At 39.1% G+C, this 25,003-nt stretch overlaps 1 protein-coding gene across 3 annotated transcripts in view; it reads left to right on the top strand.

Annotated features, from left to right (window-relative positions):
- The first annotated feature begins 2 nt into the window (after positions 1-2).
- Positions 3-25,003, top strand: part of LOC106879985 (WD repeat-containing protein 46) — a 30,558-nt gene continuing 5,557 nt past the window's right edge. Inside the window, exons 1-10 of one of the 3 annotated variants that reach the window (XM_089350227.1) lie at positions 3-130; positions 2,334-2,493; positions 4,981-5,058; positions 7,733-7,845; positions 9,227-9,296; positions 11,160-11,218; positions 15,946-16,050; positions 18,415-18,565; positions 21,712-21,847; positions 22,685-22,784. In XM_089350227.1, coding sequence (XP_089206353.1) covers positions 2,338-2,493; positions 4,981-5,058; positions 7,733-7,845; positions 9,227-9,296; positions 11,160-11,218; positions 15,946-16,050; positions 18,415-18,565; positions 21,712-21,847; positions 22,685-22,784 — 968 coding nt within the window. In that variant the 5' untranslated portion in view covers positions 3-130; positions 2,334-2,337. Of the gene's footprint in view, positions 131-927; positions 1,072-2,333; positions 2,494-4,980; positions 5,059-7,732; positions 7,846-9,226; positions 9,297-11,159; positions 11,219-15,945; positions 16,051-18,414; positions 18,566-21,711; positions 21,848-22,684; positions 22,785-25,003 lie in introns of those variants that run through there. The other 2 variants (XM_089350215.1, XM_089350224.1) reach the window with 2 other exon arrangements.

Here is a 25,003-nt window from a genome sequence, read left to right as displayed (position 1 = left end):
CTGGTCACTTTCTATCACTTCTGGATAATCCCACCGGCTCCAAAACTGAGGGGATATTAATCAGACCCAAGGCCCGCTTAATGATTAGATTTAGCTCGGTGTGACGAGCAAAACGACCAGCATTTAGACGGTAAGACAATAGTAATGCTGCAAGCGTGCTGGCATGCTTCAGTAGGTTCCGTTGAACCTTATGGTGTGCGACAAATTGAAGCACTTGGTGCGGCATTGTTTTTCTCTTTCTTTCCTCTCCCCCTTTTCCTTGTCTTTCTTATATAATAGAAGAATCATGACTATTGTTTAAGGTTTGTATCTTAATGTGGCTTTGTATTATTCATATACATACGTGTAATATATGTAATAAAAATTATTGTTTGGCTTCCAACAAAAAAAAAAAATGAATTCGCTCGTCTATCTTGGGAAGTGAATCCTAACGTTATGCATACTCGCCAATAATTAGAATTCACGGCAAAGTTTATCAATTTGAATACGTTATCTGCCAAATTTTCCAACGTAGAACATTAGCTTACATTGACTCAAGATTTTATTGTTAGCTATGAATAGGTGAGCGACATAATATTTGCTTCCGGTGACCAAAGTCTAATTTTCAAGTCCAGACTGAAGCTAGTTTGAAGATTCCGCTTTCATTTCGGTGAACTTTTTTTTTTATTAACTTCTGCCGTTAATAATCTTTAAAATGTTCCAGTACCATTACACTCATCTTCCATTCCTCAAAGAAATGTTCCTGGTTTCATGGTAACCTAGCGAAAGCAATGTAGAAACAATTTCAGTAGGGCTTCACTAAAACATAACATGTCCTTAGCAGACATGGCTACGAGGTTGTTACGAAGCTCCATTAGCAACCCCGTGGTTTCAGTTTCGATCCAACACACATCACCTTCAGTAAGCATTTACCATAACTTTGAGTTGATCAATACCTTGTGAATGGAACTTGGTCGGCAAACTGAGACGTCTGAACAGTGGGAAGTGTTTAAAAGAGGTTGGAGTAACCTCCCCTTAAACGTGTACCGGAAATATATTACACCGTGTGTGTCGTGTGGAAAACACGTGTAGGTAACTATCTTCTTGTTTAAATTTTCATATCTTTCAGAAGTCAGTCCAGATTTTATAATATGCATCATATTTTGAATTCTTGCTTCTAAACACTATTACTGATCATTAATTTATATGAAAGACCTTTCAATTCTAACTAATCGTTTTCCTGTCACGAATCTAATGTTTCGTTCAGTGTCAACGGCAATTCAGTTTTTTACCGATCATGTAATCGACAAGTTAATTCCGTAATACAAAAATAATTTTAAAAAATTTGGACAGTGTATTGTTGTATCATTTCGTATTATCTGAACTATAGCGGTTAAATAGCTTAAGAAGTTATAATAAAATAATTCGTAACTAATGTTAATGTGTCGCTTAAAATATCTGTTCTGGTCAGGAAATACTGATATAAACAGATATTCATTTTTTAATTGCATACTGAATAGTTTTATACGATATCCTAGATGCGAATAGAATTAGAAGAACAATGTACAATGATGACATAAAAGACGCATCGGTATATTTAGACGTACTCCGATTTCAGCCGCATGTATTCAGGAAAAAAAACATTTAATACATTAAAGCTTATGGACCCGGGGAAACTTTTTTTTATTACGTCTTTATGCCATCAAATATGGTAATATTAATAATTTAACTTAACGATTTGGATTCCGCCCAGAAGTTTGATATTCGATCCTATTTAAGTTTTCACAGAAAAAACAAAAATTCACGAATATTTTCCAGTAAAGTTAGAAATTACTATATTAATTGTATGTATCATTAACTTTGGCATATCTATAACAGTGTGGGTAATAAAATGATAACCAGTAGTGTTTTGTTTCTTTTGATAGCTTTGACATAGGGAAACTTTCGTATGAATTTTCTGTAAACCAAAGTATTTACCAACGTATAACACCTGTCGATTACGTTAAGTATTCAGTGTGTGAGTTATACTCAACCACCTTGTAATGTAATCAAATAATCAATAAGTTGAGAGTTCCAGTACCAATGTAGGGTATATTTACAGTAGAACCGCATAAAAATGTTTACACATTATATATTCCTCATTCTGTATTTAATTTTACGGAAATATTCCATTTTGTTTTGATTTTTTTAACAAAAATTTAAAAAATTACTTTCTTTTAAATTTCAATAGAGCTCTCATATTCGAATCTATCTATTTCTTCAAGTTTGTGAAATGGAATATAGATAGATAGATAGAGACAAATAGACAGATTTGTGCATAGTTTTAATTATATATTTTCTTTTTTTATCTTCAGCAAAATGGAGCCCACGGAAGAAAAGTCACCAAAGAAAGGTTCTAACGAAATAAATTATGAAAAATTACCTTCTGTGGATTCTAGTAATGTACAAATTTTTGAAATTCAACCAAACACATCTGTACAACATTTCAGGAATAGAGTGTTTGGGAAGAAAAAAGTATGTTTATTTATATGCAGTATCATTGTGTGATGTTAATTATATGGGAAATATGTTGTGATTCTTTATGTAAAATATATTAGACATCAAAAGCATATATTTTAGACAAAAAGAACCACCCTATTTATTTAAAATATGACGATCCATTTATGCAATAGAAGCAGTATTCAGTTAAGATAGCCATCAATGTATCATATTTAATATAAATACATCATTGAAAAGCAATTTACTGCAGTATTTGTCCAGAGATAACTTCTCTTAGGGATGTATTGTGTTTAAAAACAGCATGTCCATAAGGGATAATATCTCTGGGACAAATACTACAATAAATTGCCTTTCACCAATGTATTTACATTAAGTATGATACATTGATGGTTATTTTAAAATATGACACTTCATGTTTCTACTTATCATTAGTGATGTACATTCCAACACAGTATAGCATTTGGATTTAATAATGTTATTGGTCCGGCTGATAATTTTGTGTGTGTGTTTCTCAGGTTTCTAGACTGAGCATGAGAGATATTGATTTTAGGATGATTGTATATGTTGTGACTGGGAAAGTTATGTCAGACCTTGCGGCCACAACAAACTGTCTCTCCAATGTCACATTTAGACTTGGTGTGACCTAAAGTTATATAGTGAAAGGATGTGGCTTTAGGGTGTTGGACTCATGATCATAAGATTGTGGTTTCAATTCCTGGACTGGGTGATGTATTATGTTCTTGAGCAAAACACTTCATTTCACATTGCTCCAGTCCATTCGGCTGGCAAAAATGAGTAATCCTCTGATGGACTGGTGTCCTGCCCAGGTGGGGAATTTATAGGCCATGGAAACCAGGAAACTGGTCCTTATGAGTTGGCATAACACAAGAAAGTAACCTTTATTTGAAGCTATATAAAGCTTAGAGACAGAGCACTTATTTAAAATTTACACCAAACAGTTTCACAAAAATGTGTGAAACATAATTCCTTTCATTCTGTATTCTTAAATCTAATACAGTGTCCTTTGCACATCCAGCTTGTTTTTTTTGGTTTTCAGCTGTTAGTTTTTGCTTATATTATCATATTTATATTAACCATTTGGCAATCTGCTGTGCTTGAGAAGACCTGTCAAGCCAAGTGAAATCGTAGTTGTGGCTGATGCTGGCATCAGGTAAATGGCATGTAAAAAGCACCTTTCAAGTGTTTGGCCTCACAGAGGCAAAGTAGTTAAGCTCCTTTTGAGTGTTGGGCCTCATGGAAGCAATGACTGAGACCTTTGATATTATGTCGTGCTTGAGAAGAAGACTCATCAAGCCAAGTAAAATTGTAGTTGTGGCAGATACTGGTGTCACGCAAATGTTTCCTATGCCAGCAGCACATAAAAGCACACATTACACTCTCGGAGTGGTTGGCATTTGGAAGGACATCCCGCCATAGAAACCATGCCAAATCAGACTGGTGTTTGGTGCAGCCTACCAGCTTGCCAGCCCTGGTCAATCTGTCCAACCCATGCCAGCATGGAGATTGAACGTTAAATGATGATGATGTATATAATAAGTCTATTTATTAAACCCTTTTAAATAATGCATGTCTATAGAATTATGTTTAATGTAACTTTTTTTGCATTTTTACAATATTTCATAATTAAATTTTAATATTTAGCACCCATCTTATTCAAATGTCCTTGAAACTATGTCAAAGGTACAGAATAAAGTATTTTCCCAAATTATGAAACTGTACCACTGGTGGTGCATAGGCAGTTGTGTAAAGCTTGTGATGAATCACTGGTGGTATATGTGGTGGTTAACATGTTAAATAGCCACTTAAAAGAATTAACCCCTATTAGGGACATAACACATCCCTTTTGAATATAAAATTTAAGTGAATATAACAAAAATTTTCTTGTAAAATATTGAAAAATTTATTTCTTTCAAATTTATTAAAGAAATATGTCTGTAGAATAAGGCTTCAGTCAGAAATCCAAATCTAAAATTTACCAACAATTTTACCTTTTGCAAGTCCTCCTTCATAGAAGTCTTTAGATCTGATTTAATTACTTTTAGTACAGAAAACAGTCCAATTAGTATCTGTGAATTTGGAATTTTTAATGCATTATGTTATAATTTGCATACATATAATTAGAGTCAGTGTTGGTACATCATCATCATCATCGTCGTTTAATGTCCGCTTTCCATGCTAGCATGGGTTGGACAATTTGACTGAGGACTGGTGGACCAGAAGGCGACACCAGGCTCCAATCTGATTTGGCAGAGTTTCTACAGCTGGATGCCCTTCCTAACACCAACCACTCCGAGAGTGTAGTGGGTGCTTCTACGCGCCACCAGCACAAGGGCCAGTCAGGCGGGTACTGGCGACGGCCACGCTCGAAATGGTGTATTTTACGTGTCTCCTACATTTATATCAACCCTGACTCCATACCCCTGCTACTATTGGACAATAACTGATGGAACTATTAATAAGATTATTTATTCTTCCTTTCAGGATCCATATGAAGGACGTGTTCCTGTTGATAAAAAAGAGTTTAAAAAATATAAACGAGGAGATTCTACAAAAGATGTGGTGAGTATTTCTGGTAACTTTAATGATTTCCTAATTTACCGTGAAGCTTTTGTTAAGTAGAGTTGTGAGTCTTGACTTGAAGGACACAATGCAACATCTGTAATAAAATGATACATGTATATATATATGTAACTATAGATACATGTATATATGTGTATATGTATGTACTTATTTAACCTGTAAACACACACAATATAAGTATGGATGCACATAAGTCTATATATATACGTGTATGGATGGACATGGGTGTATATATATATGTATATGGATGCACATAAGTGTATATATATATATATATATATATATATATATATATACATACATATATATATATATGTGTGTGTGTGTATGGATGCACATAAGTGTAAATACATATGTGTATGGATGCACATAAGTATATATATGTATATGGATGCACATAAGTATATATATATATGTGTATGGATGCACATGGGTGTAAATACATATGTGTATGGATGCACATATTATGATCATCGTTTTTATGTCCTCCTCATTTTGCTTGCATGGGTCAGATGAATGTTGTTGAAGCAGATATTCTATGGCCTGATACCCTTCCAGTTGCCAACTATCACCTGTTTCTAATTAAGGTAAATATTTCCCCTAATCCTTCAAATAGGAACATGTTTTCATGCAAGATAGCTAACAAACCATACCACATGTGTATGACTTGTCTGTGGTTGGCTCACAATATCAAAACAAGCCACTCACCCACCCACTCATGTATGCATGCACACACACATTGGGCCTATTTCTTCCATCTACCAAATACACTCACTGGGATTGGGCCAGCTTAGCTGTGGTACAAAATACTTGCTCAAGGTGTTGCATGATGGGACTGAAACTGAAATCAAGTGGTTGAGAAGTGGGACTTCTTAACCACATAGCCATTTTTTGTCTTTGGGTGTGTCTTTCTATCTTCTCTCTCTCTCTCTTTCTATTGCACCCCCCCCCCCCATTTTTTTCTCACGATCCCTTTTGATCAAAATTTTCTTTTTCTTTTCTTTTTTTCTTTTCTTGAAAAGAAAAGCCCTACATTGTATTTTGTCCCCTTTCTGTTTGGCCCTGTGTGCCTAATAAAGAAGCATATCCACCCATCCAAACACACACACATAACACATGCGACAAGTCTCCTTTAGTTTTTGTCTACTAAATCCACTCCAAATGATTTAGTTGGCCTGGGACTATAGTAGAAGACACTTGCTCAAAGTTCCACCCAAGGGAACCAAACCTGGAACCATGTGGTTAGGAAGTAAACTTCTGACCACATAGCCACACCTGTGTCTTAAAGTTATGCCGTTTCTTCTGTGTGTGTGTGAGACATGGTCAGAGTCATGTAACATTTCAAACAACACGAAGGAAGGTTGTGTCTTGGCCCTAGTTTCTTGTTGCAACATGTCTGTGGTAATTTCAGTTCCATGCAGATGCCATCCTTGCTCTGTGGCTTCTAGTTTGCTGATAATGCTGCACTTATTGCTACATCTTATCAACGTATCCTGTTAATTGTTTCTCTAATGTGAGTGAAGCTTTTGACTATCACATTCTGCATGAAAAGAACTGAAGCATGGAAAGCGGATGTTAAACGATGATGATAATGATGATGATGATTTGACTAGGAAAAAATATTTGAAACTTCTCCAAGGCGGTGCCCCAGCATGGCTGCGGTCTAATGACTGAAACAAGTAAAAGATAGAAGATAATGAAAATATTCTTTGTTCTGTGCTTGCTTAACTCTACTGTTCACAACTACAAGTTATAGAACAACTAGAATTCTCAATTTGTGGTATCATTTCCTATAGCAGAAAAAAAAATCTTGCATTTGTAATAAAATAGAAACCTTTTAGCAGCTGTTGACATTTCTTGGAGCAAGTATATGTCACGATATAGCATTGTTTTCATGTCTGGAATGATACACCTTCTTCAAAAACTATATTTCACATTGAAGGTTTTCAGGTTCTGGTTCATCATCTTCATACCATATTTTATTTGTTACAACTTTAGTTAACTCTAGCAGGAGAAACACTTATTTTCAGTGATATGCCAACAACATAAACAAAGTTAATGCAATTCACCATTTCTATCATAATGATTTCCATTGGCTGACAGTATCACACTTACAGTCAAAACCTACATCAGCTTCTGATCCACCACTTTGTGTTTTGCTAACTACAACATTAGTTTTTTTAATCAATCAATGAAAATCCCTAGACTGGTGAGATAACATAGGTACATAGCAAGATACATAACTCCCTTTCACCATATTCCATGGTCATCATCTGCTAACAGGCTCCAGCCATGCTGATATGGTATTTCAGTTTTACTGAGTCATCATGCTGTTTGATTAGTCCTTCATTGGATTTTAATGTGAGAGTTACCTTTCATTCTTTTTAAACTTTCAGTATAATCTTACTCTATATTAATTTCCATCATCTCTTCAAGATCTATATTAAAGTCACCTCAATTCCTCTTGTAGATCCATCTTAAAATTACATCACCCTCTCTCAAAGAACTGTTTTGAAATCATGTCATCCCTTCTCATAGATCCTTATTAAAATAACATCAACCCTTTTTCATGTGAGAAATGTTATGTGTGAATACTTTTTTCGGTTATGACAATGAATATCTCCTGATATAAAATTTTTTTTTCTCTATACAGAAATATTTCAAAACCAAATATCACAAGGATTGCTATATAAATAAAATGCAGAAGACTCAATTTGCTATTGAACAGTCTGCTCGGAGTAAACTCTTATTACAAGATACAGTTGGGTAATATAAAACTAATGATTTTCTAATTTTTTTGTGTTTTTATAGTCAGTTTGGTTACTTAACATAATGTTATACTTTTGTGCCTCTGTTGTTATTCTGTTTGCTGCGAAACTTGCTTCTAATTGAGCAAACCAGATATGGGTATCTCCCGTCTAAGCAAGAGGCAAAACTGTCATAGAAGCTTGCATATATCCTCTATCAAAATAAGACATTTCAAACTCTTTAATATTTTCTTCCATTCAAATATGTATTATACTTATCAAAAAGAAAATTTTGCTCTTAGTGAAATATAATTTTAATTTGCTAGAAAGTGCAGTTAAAACTTCTTATAACTATTATTGTTTATTTCTTCAGCGTTCGTTTTCCTTCAACTTTTAATATCAAATATTTCTTATTTTTTTATTGCCCACAAGGGAGTAAACATAGAGGGGCTAAACATATTTAATATCAAATATTTCTGTTGATAAAATTTTGTGTAATGAAACTGTCATCTATTTTCTATTGAAAATTTTATCTATTTTTCACAAGTGTCAATACTTTTATGATGTGGTGGTTTATCTTCGTGATCACATTGGGAAGTCACCACTTTTTATAGTCGGTTTGGTTACTTAACATAATGTTATACTTTTGTGCCTCTGTTGTTATTCTGTTTGCTGCAAAATTTGCTTCTAATTGAGCAAGCCAGATAAGGGTATCTCCCGTCCAAGCAGGAAGCCAAACTGTCATAGAAGCTTGCAGTGTTTTGCGATTGGTGAAGAGTAGTCTGTTATGTGTTTTTATATCTCATTTTTTATTCATATACAGTGTATCTGGGGCTACATTATTGTATGTGTCCTTGGGTAAGGAGTAATTTGTGGAATGGTTTGGCTGCTATATTTCGTAGGTAGAGATTCCTTCATTGCCTTGTGTTATTTTTTATTGGTTTATATTGTGACCGTGGAGAAAGATGAGATTCTCCAGGCTAAAAATGCCCCCTTAACAGTATCACAACAGCATCCTTACAACTCCATCGGGAGTTGAGAACCAAAGGAAAGAAGGAATTGTGCTACAGATAAATCCACTGCCAATTTGTTTTTTTCTTTACTTTACTTTCAAATGTCTGAGGAGATGGTCATGTTTTCACATCCATGAAACCTTAAGGAATATGACGAGCTAAGCCAACCTGATACTCAATACACACACACACACACAAGATAGATAATTAGAAAGACATAAAAAATAGGTTGTTGTAATTAGTGAAGATTGATGTAGCTATTAGTACAGGTAATTCTCTCGTAGTGATTATATGGCAGAAGATAGTATATGTTGGTTGTGTTGTATTATACAGAGTAAAAAAGTTAGCTAAGTTATGATAGCAATGTTGGAAATTATTTTTTTCCAGATCAAGTGATATACGACTAATAGACCAAGACACTATTGCAGCATCAGTTGATATTACAAGTGCCACTAAGGTTGGTATATTTGTGTTTATTTATGAATAAGAAAAGCTGGAATAAAATGTCTGTTTGAGATGACATGCTATAAGACTTCGGTTGTGATATCATATTTTAATTAAGGCATGTCCCTATGTCTCTTATCAAAAATGTTTCATCCTAATTGTAAGAAAACCCCTAAGTTTAACCCTGTCATTACCATATTTATAGTGAAACATACTTCCTTCATATCAAAACCATGGTCTGAGAACTTTGCTGGGAAGTTCCATGCAATTTTGGCTGTTTATTTTAAGCAAGTTCTCAATGTTCACAAGACAAGTTTGACAAACTTAGAGAAATACAGTCATCATCATCGTTTAACGTCTGCTTTCCATGCTAGCATGGGTTGGACGATTTGACTGAGGACTGGTGAAACCGGATGGCAACACCAGGCTCCAGTCTAATTTGGCAGAGTTTCTACAGCTGGATGCCCTTCCTAACGCCAACCACTCAGAGAGTGTAGTGGGTGCTTTTACGTGTCACCCGCACGTATCAATTAATTTTGAAAACCATGGTCTGAGAACTTTGCTGGGAAGTTCCATCCAATTTTGGCTGTTTATTTTAAGCAAGTTCTCAATGTTCACAAGACAAGTTTGACAAACTTAGAGAAATACAGTCATCATCATCGTTTGATGTCCGCTTTCCATGCTAGCATGGGTTGGACGATTTAACTGAGGACTGGTAAGCTAGAAGGCTGCACCAGGCTCCAATCTGATCTGGCAGAGTTTCTACATATGGATGCCCTTCCTAACGTCAACCACTCCGAGAGTGTAGTAGGTGCTTTTACGTGTCACCGGCACGAGGGCCAGTCACATGGTACTGGCAACGGCCATGCTCAAAAAGGTGTTTTTTACGTACCATGAAAGATTTAGTCCACTTTGAACTTTTAAAAACAAACCAAATGATAACTAAGGAGATCTACTATGAGCAGCTTGAGTGGCTTAAGTCAGCGCTAGAAGAAAAACCACCAGTTTTGGTTTCAAGACGAAAGGTGTTCTTCCATCAGGACAATGCTCAGACACATACAGCAAGGATGACATTCCAAAGGCTGGAGTAATTTGAATGGGAAACAATGCCCCACCCACCATATTCGCTGCACATTGCCAGTACCGCCTGACTGGCCTTTGTAGGGTTTTCGAGCGAGATCGTTGCCAGTGCCCCTGGACTGGCTCTTGTGCGGGTGGCACATAAAAGACACCATTTCGTGCGGGTGACACGTAAAAGCACCCACTACACTCTCTGAGTGGTTGGCGTTAGGAAGGGCATCCAGCTGTAGAAACTCTGCCAAATTAGATTGGAGCCTGGTGTTGCCATCCGGTTTCACCAGTCCTCAGTCAAATCGTCCAACCCATGCTAGCATGGAAAGCGGACGTTAAACGATGATGATGATGATGATGATTGCCCCAACTGATTATCATTTATTCTGCAGTCTTCAAAATTATTTGGACGGAAAAAAATATGAATTCTGTAGACGAGGTCAGAACAGTGCTGGAAATGTATTTTTCGTCACAGACAAATGAATTATGGAAGAGGGGGCCTTGCAAGTCTACCAGATAGATAGAAGAACATTGTAGATTAAAAAAATGACTTTGGTTTATCTTAATTTTGAAAAATAAAAGAAGTATAAGAAACTGCATTATTTATGGGATGACCCAATAGCTTTTTCAGGAACCTCTCCATTCCTTATTCTTAACTCTGATCACATTCTTTTACCATCAGTTATGTCCCCTAACTTTCTACCATCACCTCTCATTCATTAATTTCTGCTCCCAACAACCTTATCGTACTTCAATTTATATATTTGTTTGATTTTTGTTCCTTTTCTCTTTTTGTTTTTTTCAGTACTTTGACTTAGATTTGAACTTTGGGCCATACAAAATTGATTATTCAAGGAATGGAAGGTATGAAGGTTTTACTTGTTAATTAGTGATAAATTTAATGGTACCTTTTGACATGAGTGCATGTTCAGTTTGTAGTAAGAAAAAATAAAGTTGATGAAATGTACTTTCATTACATTCCTCAATTTTCTCTTCTATTTGAGAAAATGGAACAACTAATATTTGTTATCTCTCAGTCTTGGGTACTCATCATCATCATCATCATCGTTTAAACGTCCGCTTTCCATGCTAGCATGGGTTGGACGATTTGACTGAGGACTGGTGAAACCGGATGGCAACACCAGGCTCCAGTCTGATTTGGCAGAGTTTCTACAGCTGGATGCCCTTCCTAACGCCAACCACTCAGAGAGTGTAGTGGGTGCTTTTACGTGTCACCCGCACGAAAACGGCCACGCTCGAAATGGTGTCTTTTATGTGCCACCCGCACAAGCCAGTCCAGGGGCACTGGCAACGATCTCGCTCGAAAATCCTACAGGAGCCAGTCAGGAGGTACTGGCAACGGCCACGCTCAAAATGGTGCATCTCATGTGCCACCCGCACAAGAACCAGTCCAGGGGCACTGGCAACGATCTTACTTGGCTTGCCGGGTCTTCTCACGCACAGCCCATTTCCAAAGGTCTCGGTCCGTAGTCATCGCCTCGGTGAGGCCCAATGTACGAAGGTCTTGCCTCACCACCTCAGCCCAGGTCTTCCTGGGCCTACCTCTTCCACGGGTTCCCTCAACTGTTAGGGTGTGGCACTTTTTCACGCAGCTATCCTCCTCCATTCTCACCACATGTCCATACCAGCGCAATCGTCTCTCTTGCACGCTACAACTGATGCTTCTAATGTTCAGCTTTTCTCTCAAGATACTTACACTCTGACGGGTATTCACATTGACATTACACATCCAACGGAGCATACTGGCTTCATTCCTTGCGAGCTTACGTATGTCCTCAGCAGTTACAGCCCATGTTTCACTGCCATGTAGCATGGTTGTTCGTACGCATGCGTCATACAGTCTGCCTTTTACTCTGAGTGAGAGTCCCTTTGTCGCCAGCAGGGGTAAGAGCTCTCTAAACTTTGCCCAGGCTATTCTTATTCTAGCAGCTACACTTTCAGCGCACCCACCCCCACTACTAACTTGGTCGCCCAGATAGCGGAAGCTATCGACTACCTCTAGTTTTTCACCCTGGAATGAGATAGAAGTTGTTTCCTGTTTGTTTGCAGTCTTTATTGCACCTGAACATCTGCCACAAACAAAAACTAACTTGCTAGTTAACCTGCCTTTGATGTTGCTGCACCTCTTATGTGTCCATAGCTTGCACCGGGTACATCTTATAGAGTTACTACCTACTCCTTTTCTACATACTGAGCAGGGCCATCTACCTGAAGGGGTTTGTGTTTTATCTACCTTCCTACTTATTAGGATTTTGGTTTTAGCTAGGTTGACTCTAAGGCCCTTCAATTCTAGACCTTGCTTCCACACCTGAAACTTCTCCTCTAGTTCTGATAGTGACTCCGCAATTAGGGCAAGGTCATCAGCATAGAGGAGCTCCCAGGGGCAACCTGTCTTGAACTCCTCTGTGATTGCCTGGAGGACTATGGTAAATAATAGGGGGCTGAGGACGGAACCTTGGTGGACCCCTACCTCTACCCGGAATTCATTGCTGTACTCATTTCCAACCCTCACCTTACTGGCAGCATCTCTGTACATGGCTCGCACAGCTCTCACTAACCATTCTTCTATCCCAAGTTTCCTCATTGACCACCAGATAAGGGATCGGGGGACCCTGTCAAAGGCTTTCTCCATGTCAACGAAAGCCAGGTACAGAGGTTTATCCTTAGCTAGGTATTTCTCCTGCAACTGTCTCACTAGAAATAAGGCATCAGTAGTGCTTTTACCTGGCACGAACCCAAACTGCATCTCATCTAAATTGATTCGCTCCCTAATTAGTTGGGCTATGACCCTCTCTGTAACTTTCATAACCTGATCTAACAGCTTGATGCCTCTGTAATTATTTGTATCTAAAGCGTCCCCTTTACCTTTGTAGCAGTTGACTATGATGCTGCTACACCAGTCATAGGGTATGACTCCTTCGTGTATCACCTGGTTCGTAATACGGGTGACTAGGCTATAGCCAACACTGCCAGATATTTTGAGCATCTCTGCAGTGATTCCTGATGGGCCGGGGGCTTTCCCGGTCTTCATACTCTTAATTGCTTTATCTACCCTGGTACTATCAACTCGGATAGCTGGTCCCTCTATTGGGTCGACATAAGGCAGGCTCTCTTTCTCCCATTCATTCTCTTTATTAAGCAATCTATCGTAGTGGCATCTCCAGACCTCTTTCTTTGCATCCTCATTTAATGCAAGCGTACCATCATCCATGCGAACACATTTCTCTCCTACAACATCACTATTCTCTCTCCTACACTGTCTTGCAACACGAAATACCTCGAGTCTTTGGTCCTCACGGCGCAGAACATTGGCAAATCTTTCCTTATCTGCTTCCCCTCTGGCTAAATAAACCTGTCGCCTAGCCTCCCTTCTGGCACATTGGTACAATTCCCTGCTACCACCGTTCTTCCAGTCCTTCCAAGCCTGTTTCTTTTGTCTAATAGCCCTGTCTACCTCCTTGTTCCACCACCACGTTACTCTGGGTTGGGAGGGGACCTTACACCACCCACAAATCTGGTCGGTGGCTTTCAACAGGTTGTCCCGCAGAAATCTCCAATTGTCTTCCACGTTGTATGATGCTATATCCCCTTCTATTTCGTTAAATGCTTCAAGTAACTTGTCTCTAAGTCTCTGTCCGTTTGCAGGGTCTTTAAGCTTCCACACCCTTCTTCTCCAAGCCTGTCTAATTCTGGGCACCCATTTTGCCTTGATCCCAAAGTCGCTAACTACTAATCTATGTTGTGGGGTACATTCTTCGCCAGGGTAGGTTTTGGCATTTATAAGCCGCCCTCTTTCCCTATTTCTGGCGAGGATGTAGTCGATTTGGCTAGAGTGTCTGCCGGAGCGGTAGGTGACTAGGTGACTGGCAGGTTTCCTGAAGTTGGTATTGCAGACCATAAGATTGGTTGCATCACAGAACTCCAGCAGTCTGGTTCCCTCCTCGTTGCGGGAACCGAAGCCATAGCCTCCATGTATGCCATGGAAGCCCCCAGCACGACGTCCGACATGACCGTTGAAGTCTCCAGCCACAAAGAGAAGGTCCCTGTCACTCGTCGACGAGGTAGTTTGCAAGAGGGTGTCATAGAATTGGTCTTTCAGACCATCTGGTAGCCCAGGTTGAGGTGCATAGGCTGAGATGACAGTAGCTAATCTATGATGAAGCACTAGTCTGATCTTAAGTACTCTGTCACTTACTCTAACGACCTCGATTACCTTATCCACCCATTTCTCCGCTAGAAGTATTCCTACGCCTCCGACCCCGTCAGTGTTCCCTGCCCAGAAAATCTTGTACCTGTGTTCTTTGCCTGTGAGGAACCTTGCAGAACCTCCTCTCCATCTTACTTCCTGGATGCAGCACATATCTACGCATCTCCGTTCAAGCATCTCAACAATTTCACCAGATCTACCTTTCAGCGTGCCGACGTTGAGAGTGCCAATCCTAACAGTATGGGTGTTGGGGGTGTGGGCCTGTAGCCTGGGAAGGGGAAAAGCAGTGTCGTGTACCTGAAAAGAAAACTTGCAATTGGAAGAATTCATAAGCAAAACAGTACCTACAACCTGCAAACATTTCTCAACCTTAATGCGCTACCCAAAGGTAGGGGAGAGGATGGCCAAGGCCACTAGATGGGTTCCGGGAGACAGCCGAGGTTGACAGGATGACAGAGGAATGAACTTCCGGTGGAGGGGGCGGGATGACAGAGGAATGAACTTCCGGTGGAGGGGGTGGGATGACAGTAGATAGGGCTCTTAATTGTAGATTTTAAATATTTGGGAGACAACAATGCATAAATCGTAATTTTTAAAAGAGCAATGAATTCTGGGTGATTAGAATATAACGTAGCATGAATTTAGGAAGCTTAGAAAATGAATAAGCATGAATTTAAGACAACAACTGAATTCAATTGAATTTCATGGAGAGAAACAAGATAAATAATAGGGGGCAAACTAAAGCGCGAAGGTATTATGAGATGTTTGAGGCCGTAAATAAATAAAAAAAATCTCTATCTTATCTGCATCTTGGAGATTTCGTCGTAGTATGACAGCGAGATAATTTAGAATGGGTTTCTCATTTATATATAGCCAGAACCTGAAGACCTTAAGGAAAAACTACGAAAGAGAGAGAGAGGATGGAGGGGTAGACAGAGGCATGGCGGGAGAAAAGATCATCATCATCATCATCATATATATATATAAAGAGAGAGAGAGAGAGAGAGTACTGGCTTTGGTATAGTTTCATGAAATATTCTTTATGTAAAGAACTAGGTAACATATCCCACAGCTCTCTTATAACCATTTTAATTAGAATTACACTTATTGGAAGAAGAATGAAACATTATCTTAATGACTAACTCTGGTCAAGAAAGGTAGGGGACACAACTCATGAAATTTAAATTAAAAATCGAATGCAGTCAGCATGTAAGTCTGAGCCTTAGTATACAGTGACAACTCCAGACATATTTTGGTCTCATTTAACCTCATCAGTGAAAAAGATAGTCTAACTGTTATTACAGAGTTATATAGTTTTATTTTCTATTTATTTATTTTAAATTTTTTTTTTTTTTTTTTACAGACACCTGCTTCTTGGAGGGAAAAAAGGACATGTAGCTGCCGTTGAGTGGCAAACTAAAAAACTCTGCACTGAAATGAATGTAATGGAATCAGTCACTGATGTTAAGTAAGATTCATTTGTTTGATTAGAAATGTATAAATGTGTGTGTGTGTATATATATATATATATATATATATATATATATATATATATATATATATATGTGTGTTATGTAGGTATAAGCTAGACTTTCAGAAAGTCATGTAACCACTCTACAACTTTTCCAGCTATGCCAAGATCACGTAGTTTGTGGCATATCATACCATGATCCACCTTGTCAAAAGCTTTTGCAAAATCAAGGTATATTACATCCACATTTGAGTTGTTGAGTAACTGCCTCAACACCCAGTCATAATGTTGTAAGAGCTGGGTCAGGCAGCTCCTACCTGGTTGAAAGCCATGTTGGGTATCACTCAGCAAGTTATTTTCATGACTTTGCTGATGTGTGAAATCAGAGAGATAAGCTTATAGTTTTGGCATCTGCTCTGCTTCCCCCTTTATGGATTGGGCATATTATTCCCTCCTTCAGCTTGCTTGGCAGTCTGCCATTTGCAAGAAAGCTCTGGAAGAGAATCTGGAGGGGTTTTGCCAGGGCATGCTTACATGATTTGAGGATTGCTGGGAAACCATCAGGACCAGCAGTTGAGTTTGTGTCCACTTCATCTATGGCTAGTAGTATATCTTCTTTGCTAATGTCGATGTATTCCATCGTAATTGCCTCACTAGTTATAGGTGAGGCAGCAAAGAAGTCCACTGGTTCGTTTACTTGTCTGTGTTCCAATGGGGTGGTAAAGACACTTTTGAACTGGTCATTCAGTACCTCACTGATCCTAGTTGGACTGTCTGTGAGGGAGCCATCTTTTTGGAAGAGGGGTCCTATCTTGCAGCGTACTGAGACTGTTTCTTTCGCATGATGAAAGAAGGCCTTTGGGTTTGACTTAGTGTTTTTTATAACCCAGGTTTCTTTGTCTGCTCTCTCCTTCACATAGGATTGTTGCAGCCTTTCACTGCTTTTGGGATGCTGGTTGAGTCGATTTGCAGCCTTCGTCCGTCATCTCATGAGGATCTTCCTCTCCCTTGAAATCTTGGATATATGTATATCATCATCATCGTTTAACGTCCGCTTTCCATGCTAGCATGGGTTGGACGATTTGACTGAGGACTGGTGAAACCGGATGGCAACACCAGGCTCCAGTCTGATTTGGCAGAGTTTCTACAGCTGGATGCCCTTCCTAACGCCAACCACTCAGAGAGTGTAGTGGGTGCTTTTACGTGTCACCCGCACGAAAACGGCCACGCTCGAAATGGTGTCTTTTATGTGCCACCCGCACAAGCCAGTCCAGGGGCACTGGCAACGATCTCGCTCGAAAATCCTACAGGAGCCAGTCAGGCGGTACTGGCAACGGCCACGCTCAAAATGGTGCATCTCATGTGCCACCCGCACAAGAACCAGTCCAGGGGCACTGGCAACGATCTTACTTGGCTTGCCGGGTCTTTTCACGCACAGCCCATTTCCAAAGGTCTCGGTCCGTAGTCATCGCCTCGGTGAGGCCCAATGTACGAAGGTCTTGCCTCACCACCTCAGCCCAGGTCTTCCTGGGCCTACCTCTTCCACGGGTTCCCTCAACTGTTAGGGTGTGGCACTTTTTCACGCAGCTATCCTCCTCCATTCTCACCACATGTCCATACCAGCGCAATCGTCTCTCTTGCACGCCACAACTGATGCTTCTAATGTTCAGCTTTTCTCTCAAGATACTTACACTCTGACGGGTATTCACATTGACATTACACATCCAACGGAGCATACTGGCTTCATTCCTTGCGAGCTTACGTATGTCCTCAGCAGTTACAGCCCATGTTTCACTGCCATGTAGCATGGTTGTTCGTACGCATGCGTCATACAGTGATTGCCTGGAGGACTATGGTAAATAATAGGGGGCTGAGGACGGAACCTTGGTGGACCCCTACCTCTACCCGGAATTCATTGCTGTACTCATTTCCAACCCTCACCTTACTGGCAGCATCTCTGTACATGGCTCGCACAGCTCTCACTAACCATTCTTCTATCCCAAATATATATATATATATATATATGTGTGTGTGTATGCGTGTGTATATATATATATATATATATATATAGAATGGCATTGTAGGGTAGGTGGGAAAGGCTGAATCTAGTCAGTTTGGATATAAAACAGGTAGAATATTTTGGCCGAATATTACTGGTTTGAATACTAATGGGTTAAACCAAGTATAGACCTTAGCAAGTTTCACATCATTGTCAGAGATGAAACTTGGAGTAAGAGTTTTGTTAAGTTTCCAATAAATATGATAAAACTCTACATTTTGTATTGAGGACTCTCTTTCTCTCCTGGTTCACATAATTTTTTGTGTCATAAGTGAAATATATTTATTTTTTTATCTTAACAGATGGCTTCACCAAGAAACTATGTTTGCAGTTAGTCAGAAGCAATGGACCTATATTTATGACAATCGTGGCATTGAAATACACTGTTTGAAAACTTTAGATCAAACTTTACAAATGGAATACCTTCCTTACCACTTTCTGCTTGTGGCAGCAGTAAGTATACTTTATTGACTTTATGAAATATCTAAAAGTATGTAAAGAATTATTTTCCTTTGTAATAAAAAACAAATTCTACCTGTGCATTTAAGATACTTTTGTAAAATAAATTTTTTCTGGTGAGATATGCTGGCTTTTAAAAATGAAATCATCATCATCATCATCATCGTTTAACGTCCGCTTTCCATGCTAGCATGGGTTGGACGATTTGACTGAAACCGGATGGCAGCACCAGGCTCCAGTCTGATTTGGCAGAGTTTCTACAGCTGGATGCCCTTCCTAACGCCAACCACTCAGAGAGTGTAGTGGGTGCTTTTACGTGTCACCCGCACGAAAACGGCCACGCTTGAAATGGTGTCTTTTATGTGCCACCCGCACAAGCCAGTCCAGGGGCACTGGCAACGATCTCGCTCGAAAATCCTACAGGAGCCAGTCAGGCGGTACTGGCAACGGCCACGCTCAAAATGGTGCATCTCATGTGCCACCCGCACAAGAACCAGTCCAGGGGCACTGGCAACGATCTTACTTGGCTTGCCGGGTCTTCTCACGCACAGCACATTTCCAAAGGTCTCGGTCCGTAGTCATCGCCTCGGTGAGGCCCAATGTACGAAGGTCTTGCCTCACCACCTCAGCCCAGGTCTTCCTGGGCCTACCTCTTCCACGGGTTCCCTCAACTGTTAGGGTGTGGCACTTTTTCACGCAGTTATCCTCCTCCATTCTCACCACATGTCCATACCAGCGCAATCGTCTCTCTTGCACACCACAACTGATGCTTCTAATGTTCAGCTTTTCTCTCAAGATACTTACACTCTGACGGGTATTCACATTGACATTACACATCCAACGGAGCATACTGGCTTCATTCCTTGCGAGCTTACGTATGTCCTCAGCAGTTACAGCCCATGTTTCACTGCCATGTAGCATGGTTGTTCGTACGCATGCGTCATACAGTCTGCCTTTTACTCTGAGTGAGAGTCCCTTTGTCGCCAGCAGGGGTAAGAGCTCTCTAAACTTTGCCCAGGCTATTCTTATTCTAGCAGCTACACTTTCAGCGCACCCACCCCCACTACTAACTTGGTCGCCCAGATAGCGGAAGCTATCGACTACCTCTAGTTTTTCACCCTGGAATGAGATAGAAGTTGTTTCCTGTTTGTTTGCAGTCTTTATTGCACCTGAACATCTGCCACAAACAAAAACTAACTTGCTAGTTAACCTGCCTTTGATGTTGCTGCACCTCTTATGTGTCCATAGCTTGCACCGGGTACATCTTATAGAGTTACTACCTACTCCTTTTCTACATCCTACTCCTTTTCTACATCCTACTCCTTGGAAATAAAATAGCCTTATTTTAAATTGTGAAAATGTCAGGGTGCTATTTGTGGGGGCAAGAATATAAAATGGTATCCACAAAAATAGCTTATAAGAAATTAACACCAAAGAAAATCCAGTAAGGAACACCAAAGAAAATCAAGGACAAAGTCAACTGCAGTTTCTGATAACCTATGCCAGCATAGAAGTATAGACATTTAAAGGGTAATAATGTTGATGATGGTTATAATATTACATTAGCAGTTCATGTGATTAGTTGTATATACCATCAAACTCTGGATGTTTATATGGCTTTGAAGTTATTTTGTTTTCAGAGCTTATCAGTTTTCTAATGGAAGGTTTTAAGTGCATACATTTAAATCAAATTGTACAGCATCTCACTGAACTATTCAGCTACCACTAACATAGTGTTTGTCCTAAACTAATATCAGTGTAGTATTTGTGTAGTAAATAAGGGTTGTAATTGACAAAGTACTGACCTACTGGATAAAGGATGTTTAGACCCCATTACTCAATTTTCTAATTACAGTAATTGTCACCAGCGTTGCCTTCTAGCACTTGTGCTGGTGGCATGTTAGAAAATCATTTGTGCGAAGTCATTGCCAGTGCCGCTGGACTGGCTCCCGTGCAGGTGGCACGTAAAAAACACCTTTTTGAGCGTGGCCGTTGCCAGTACCGTATCACTGGCTCTCGTGTCGGTGGCAGGTAAAAGCACCCACTACACTCTTGGAGTGGTTGGCATGAGGAAGGGCATCCAGCTGTATAAACTCTGCCAGATCAGATTGGAGCCTGGTGCAGCCTTCTGGCTTGCCAGTCCTCAGTCAAATCGTCCAACCCATGCTAGCATGGAAAGTGGACGTTAAACAAACTGTAATGAAGATAGTCATGACCCTCATGCCTTTTATCCAGACATAGTGTATCTAGGACTACCTTCATGTTGGCATTGTTTGGACAGAACTACAGAATAGCATATTTATGTGTGTCACTATGTGATCCAGCTTACTAATATCTTATCTAGTTCAGTTTTGTTTCTACTCTTTCTGAGATTACTATTATTCTGTCTGCTCTATACACTATCTGCCTTTAGTTTTTCTTTTGTTCTCGGTCTTGTTCCCACTCCACTTTTCTTCATCATTCCTCATAGGCTCACATTACCTCACAACACTTAATTCATTATCATCATCATCATCACTTAACACCTGTTTTTCCATACTAGTGTGGTTTGGACAGTCTCAGCTTCTCAATCCTTCATCATCTGATGCACACAGAAATTCCTCAAACTTTGATGTGGTGTGCGTGTTTTTGGTATGGTTTTTTATGACTGGTTTTTAAGACCATCTTCTATATAACCTGGACTTCACCTAACATTACATCATTCATTCATATGTCTTCTACTATGGCTCTGTGCCAACCAAAGTCTTGTGAGTGGATTTAGTTGACAGAGATTGGAAGAAGCCCATCGTGTGTGTGTGTGTTTTGACATCATATAATGGTTGTAAATGAGCTTCACTGTCATACAAGCAGTATTCATTTCCAATCTTCTACGAAAAACAAGTCTGGCTATGAAGAAATATTACCTTGCCTGGAAACAAGTGGGGTTTCACAACAGGTAGGGCATCCTGTCATAGAAAGTCTGCCACAAATTCTATCTGACCCATGCAAACATGGAAAAGTGAGCATCAAATGATGATGATTCAAATGAATGGATGATATAATGTGACTGCAACATGTGTAAGCATCTTTTCAGCATACACACAATTTTCCAACATTTAATACATTGCTATAACTTAGTGTGTATCTCTATTGTTTTCCAGAATTCAAGAGGATTTTTGTCCTACCTGGACACCTCCATTGGTAGTAAAGTTTCAGCTGTCAGAACTAATATGGGCCGTTTAAATGTTATGTGTCAGAATCCATCTAATGCTATTATACACCTCGGACATTCAAATGGTAAGGGCTCAAACTATTTAGTCCCTTTTTTTTTTTTTTTTAAATTACCTTGCACACATAAGTGAAAGCAGGGTATTGTAATCACTCGTCTTTGCCTGTGTGTTTGCAAAATTACTGGAAAACAGTAGTTTTGGTTTGGAAGCAGTGAACTGAATTTATTTGCCATAAATGTGATGTGTGAGGACCCAAAGATCTAGTCATCAACAATGTAACATAGCTAATAATATGAAAGTAGACACATTGACGCCATGCAGGTTGATTTTATTTTAATGACCCTGAAAGGTCAAGTACCAGGCCAGAGCAATGGACTGACAGAATTGTTAGAGCATCAAACAAAATGCTTTATGCTATTTCTAGCTCTTTACTCTCTGAGTCCCAACAATTGTGAAAAATTTCTCTATAGCTAGCTGCCAAGATGGTGCCCGATAAAAAATACCACTCTTTCTATTCTAGAAAGTTCCATGACAAACACAAAGCACTTGAGAATCCACCAGGGTCATTGGTTGATTTGGTAACAGAGAAAGAAAGACATTTAGTCATTTGTGAAAAATTTAAATAGCCCCTTATTTATGCTAACTCTTTCCAGTCATGACCTGATTTTGATGATGAGGCACTTTTTAGCTTACTGACCTCATGGATCATGAGTTCAAATCATACAAGAGCAATAGTATTCTGACCTTTCATAAATAACTTCTGCTTGGCTGACATCAGATTCTGACTGACTTTATACTTGCATAATTAACAATAGAAAGTGTATTTATCCACTTTTCATGCTACATTTTCAATTTGTGTTCCTATGTTTTAATTCTTGTTTTGTGATTCACATTAATCTTGCAGGAACTGTAACACTGTGGTCACCTAATGCAAAAGATTATTTAGTCAAAATGTTGTGCCATAAATCTAATGTACGGTCAATAGCTGTGGACCAACAGGGTTTGTAAGTATCTTTTTAAAATCCTATTACACTTTATTGTGCTAAAAGTACTTCTCTTTTGAAAAGACACATAACATAGTTTCTCTGAACTTTCCTGGCATACTCCCACATACATAAGTAATTAAGGTGTTTGCCAAAGACTAGCCTGCTTCTTCATCTCCAATCAGTTACTGATCCTCTTTAAAGCTCAAGTTAGACACACAATAGTCCTACTCTTATGTCTGTGATGACACTGCCGCTAGACACATAAATCTTGGACCATAATCCAAAAGAAAGCCAACCGAACTAAATTCAACGACTGGCACCCATGCCAACGTCGTCCCCTTCATTGGACACGAAACTCAGCTTGCAAAGACTTATTGGGGAAAGCGAAATCGGGATGGCACCTGTGCCCAGCGTCGCCTTTCTAGCACTTGTGCCTGTGGCTTGTGTAAGGATTTTCGAGCGAGATCGTTGCCAGTGCCCCTGGACTGGCTCTTGTGCGGGTGGCACATAAAATACACCATTTTGAGCGTGGCCGTTGCCAGTACCGCCTGACTGGCCTTCATGCCGGTGGCATGTAAAAGCACCCACTACACTCTCTGAGTGGTTGGTGTTAGGAAGGGCATCCAGCTGTAGAAACTCTGCCAAATCAGATTGGAGCCTGGTGTAGCCATCTGGTTTCACCAGTCCTCAGTCAAATCGTCCAACCCATGCTAGCATGGAACGCGGATGTTAAACGATGATGATGATGATATCCAGCCCAAATATTTTCCCTGTTTTATGTTCAAAATGTCAAGATCTGACATCTTACACATATCCTACAATGTCATTCTAAAAATATACAATAACAGCATTGAAATCTGAAAGCTACAAGGTAATTTGGGATTAATTCAAAACAATGTGAATAAATAAGTATTACATTTGACAGAGCAATCTGAATGTTAAAGGGTTAACATTCATTTGTCAAACCCATGCTAGAATAAGTTTGATAAATATACAATGGGCTTCCATACAGTTTCTGATAAATTCCACTTTCAATGCAAATTGTTCAAGTCAGGACTATAAAACTTCATGTAAGTTCACCATCATCAGTTCACTGCAGGGTAAGTTCACCATAAGAAATGATCACTGTGAGGAAAGTTTGCTGTAACGAAAGTTTACAGAGAGATAAGTTCACAGTGAAAGAATTAAAAAATCCTTATTTTCAAACTCTAAAGTTCATGGTGAATTGATGCCGGTGAACTTACTTGTAATCATAATACTTACCCAAAGTTCCAGTCAGTGGGGTCAAACCAAGAACCACATGGTTGCAGAGTGAACATCTTAACCACGCAGCCTATGTTTGAACCTGTATAATTCATAAGTTTATCGTTCAAATTATTAACCCAACTTAGCTGTCTAGTCTCTAAATCAGCAGTTCTCGACAGTGGTTCCCAGGGTCACATGCAGCCCTCAAGCATCCTTCTAGCAGATCCCAATGGTCTTCCCTCTATAAATATAAATTCTTCTTTATTTGTCTTTTGTTTTCTATTTTTGGGGTGGCCCCTAAAAAAAAATCCAGGTTTTGGATCTGGCCTGGATATTAAAACCATTGCTCTGAATATTCCTCTTTGTACTGATTTTACAACAACTTGAACATTTTATTACTTTCTAGTGTCATATCTTAACTGTGATAACTAATTTATGACTATTCTCGTCAGTATTTTCAAGTCATTTTTTTATCTGACTGATTTTCCTTATATCACTTTTTAAGTCTCGTTTATTACTGTTCATATTATTTTAACATCTGTCTATTGTCTGGAAATCTTTCGTCACACACCTGTGACCCCCTTCAGCGACTTACTCAATGGAGTAAGTGAAGCAAGAACACACACAGAAATGAAAAGTGTTGCTGAAGTGGTCATAGATGCATGACAAAAGATTTCCGGACAATGGCGATATATTAAAATAATAAGAACAGTAATAAACTTCTTAAGTCCCAAAATGTTAATTAGTTTCAAATGTCATTAACTTTCTTCACTACATTTTTTTTTTACCTCACTGATAATGTAAAGTTGTGTAGTAAGTGAAATATAAACAGTGTGATGCAAACATTCTTTCTATCTTAGTTATATATACACTTCTGAATTTAATTTCCTTTATTTTTTGTTAATTATATACATGGCAGTTTTGTAACACACTTTCTGTAAAGGATTAAAGTATCATTCACTAATAGCTTTCACTTCACCTAAGCCCTTTAC

Source organism: Octopus bimaculoides, chromosome 1 (assembly GCF_046866305.1).
Source record: "Octopus bimaculoides isolate indiv1 chromosome 1, ASM4686630v1, whole genome shotgun sequence".
Classification (NCBI taxonomy): Eukaryota; Metazoa; Mollusca; class Cephalopoda; order Octopoda; family Octopodidae; genus Octopus; species Octopus bimaculoides.
This window is presented reverse-complemented; position numbering and strand designations above follow the sequence as displayed.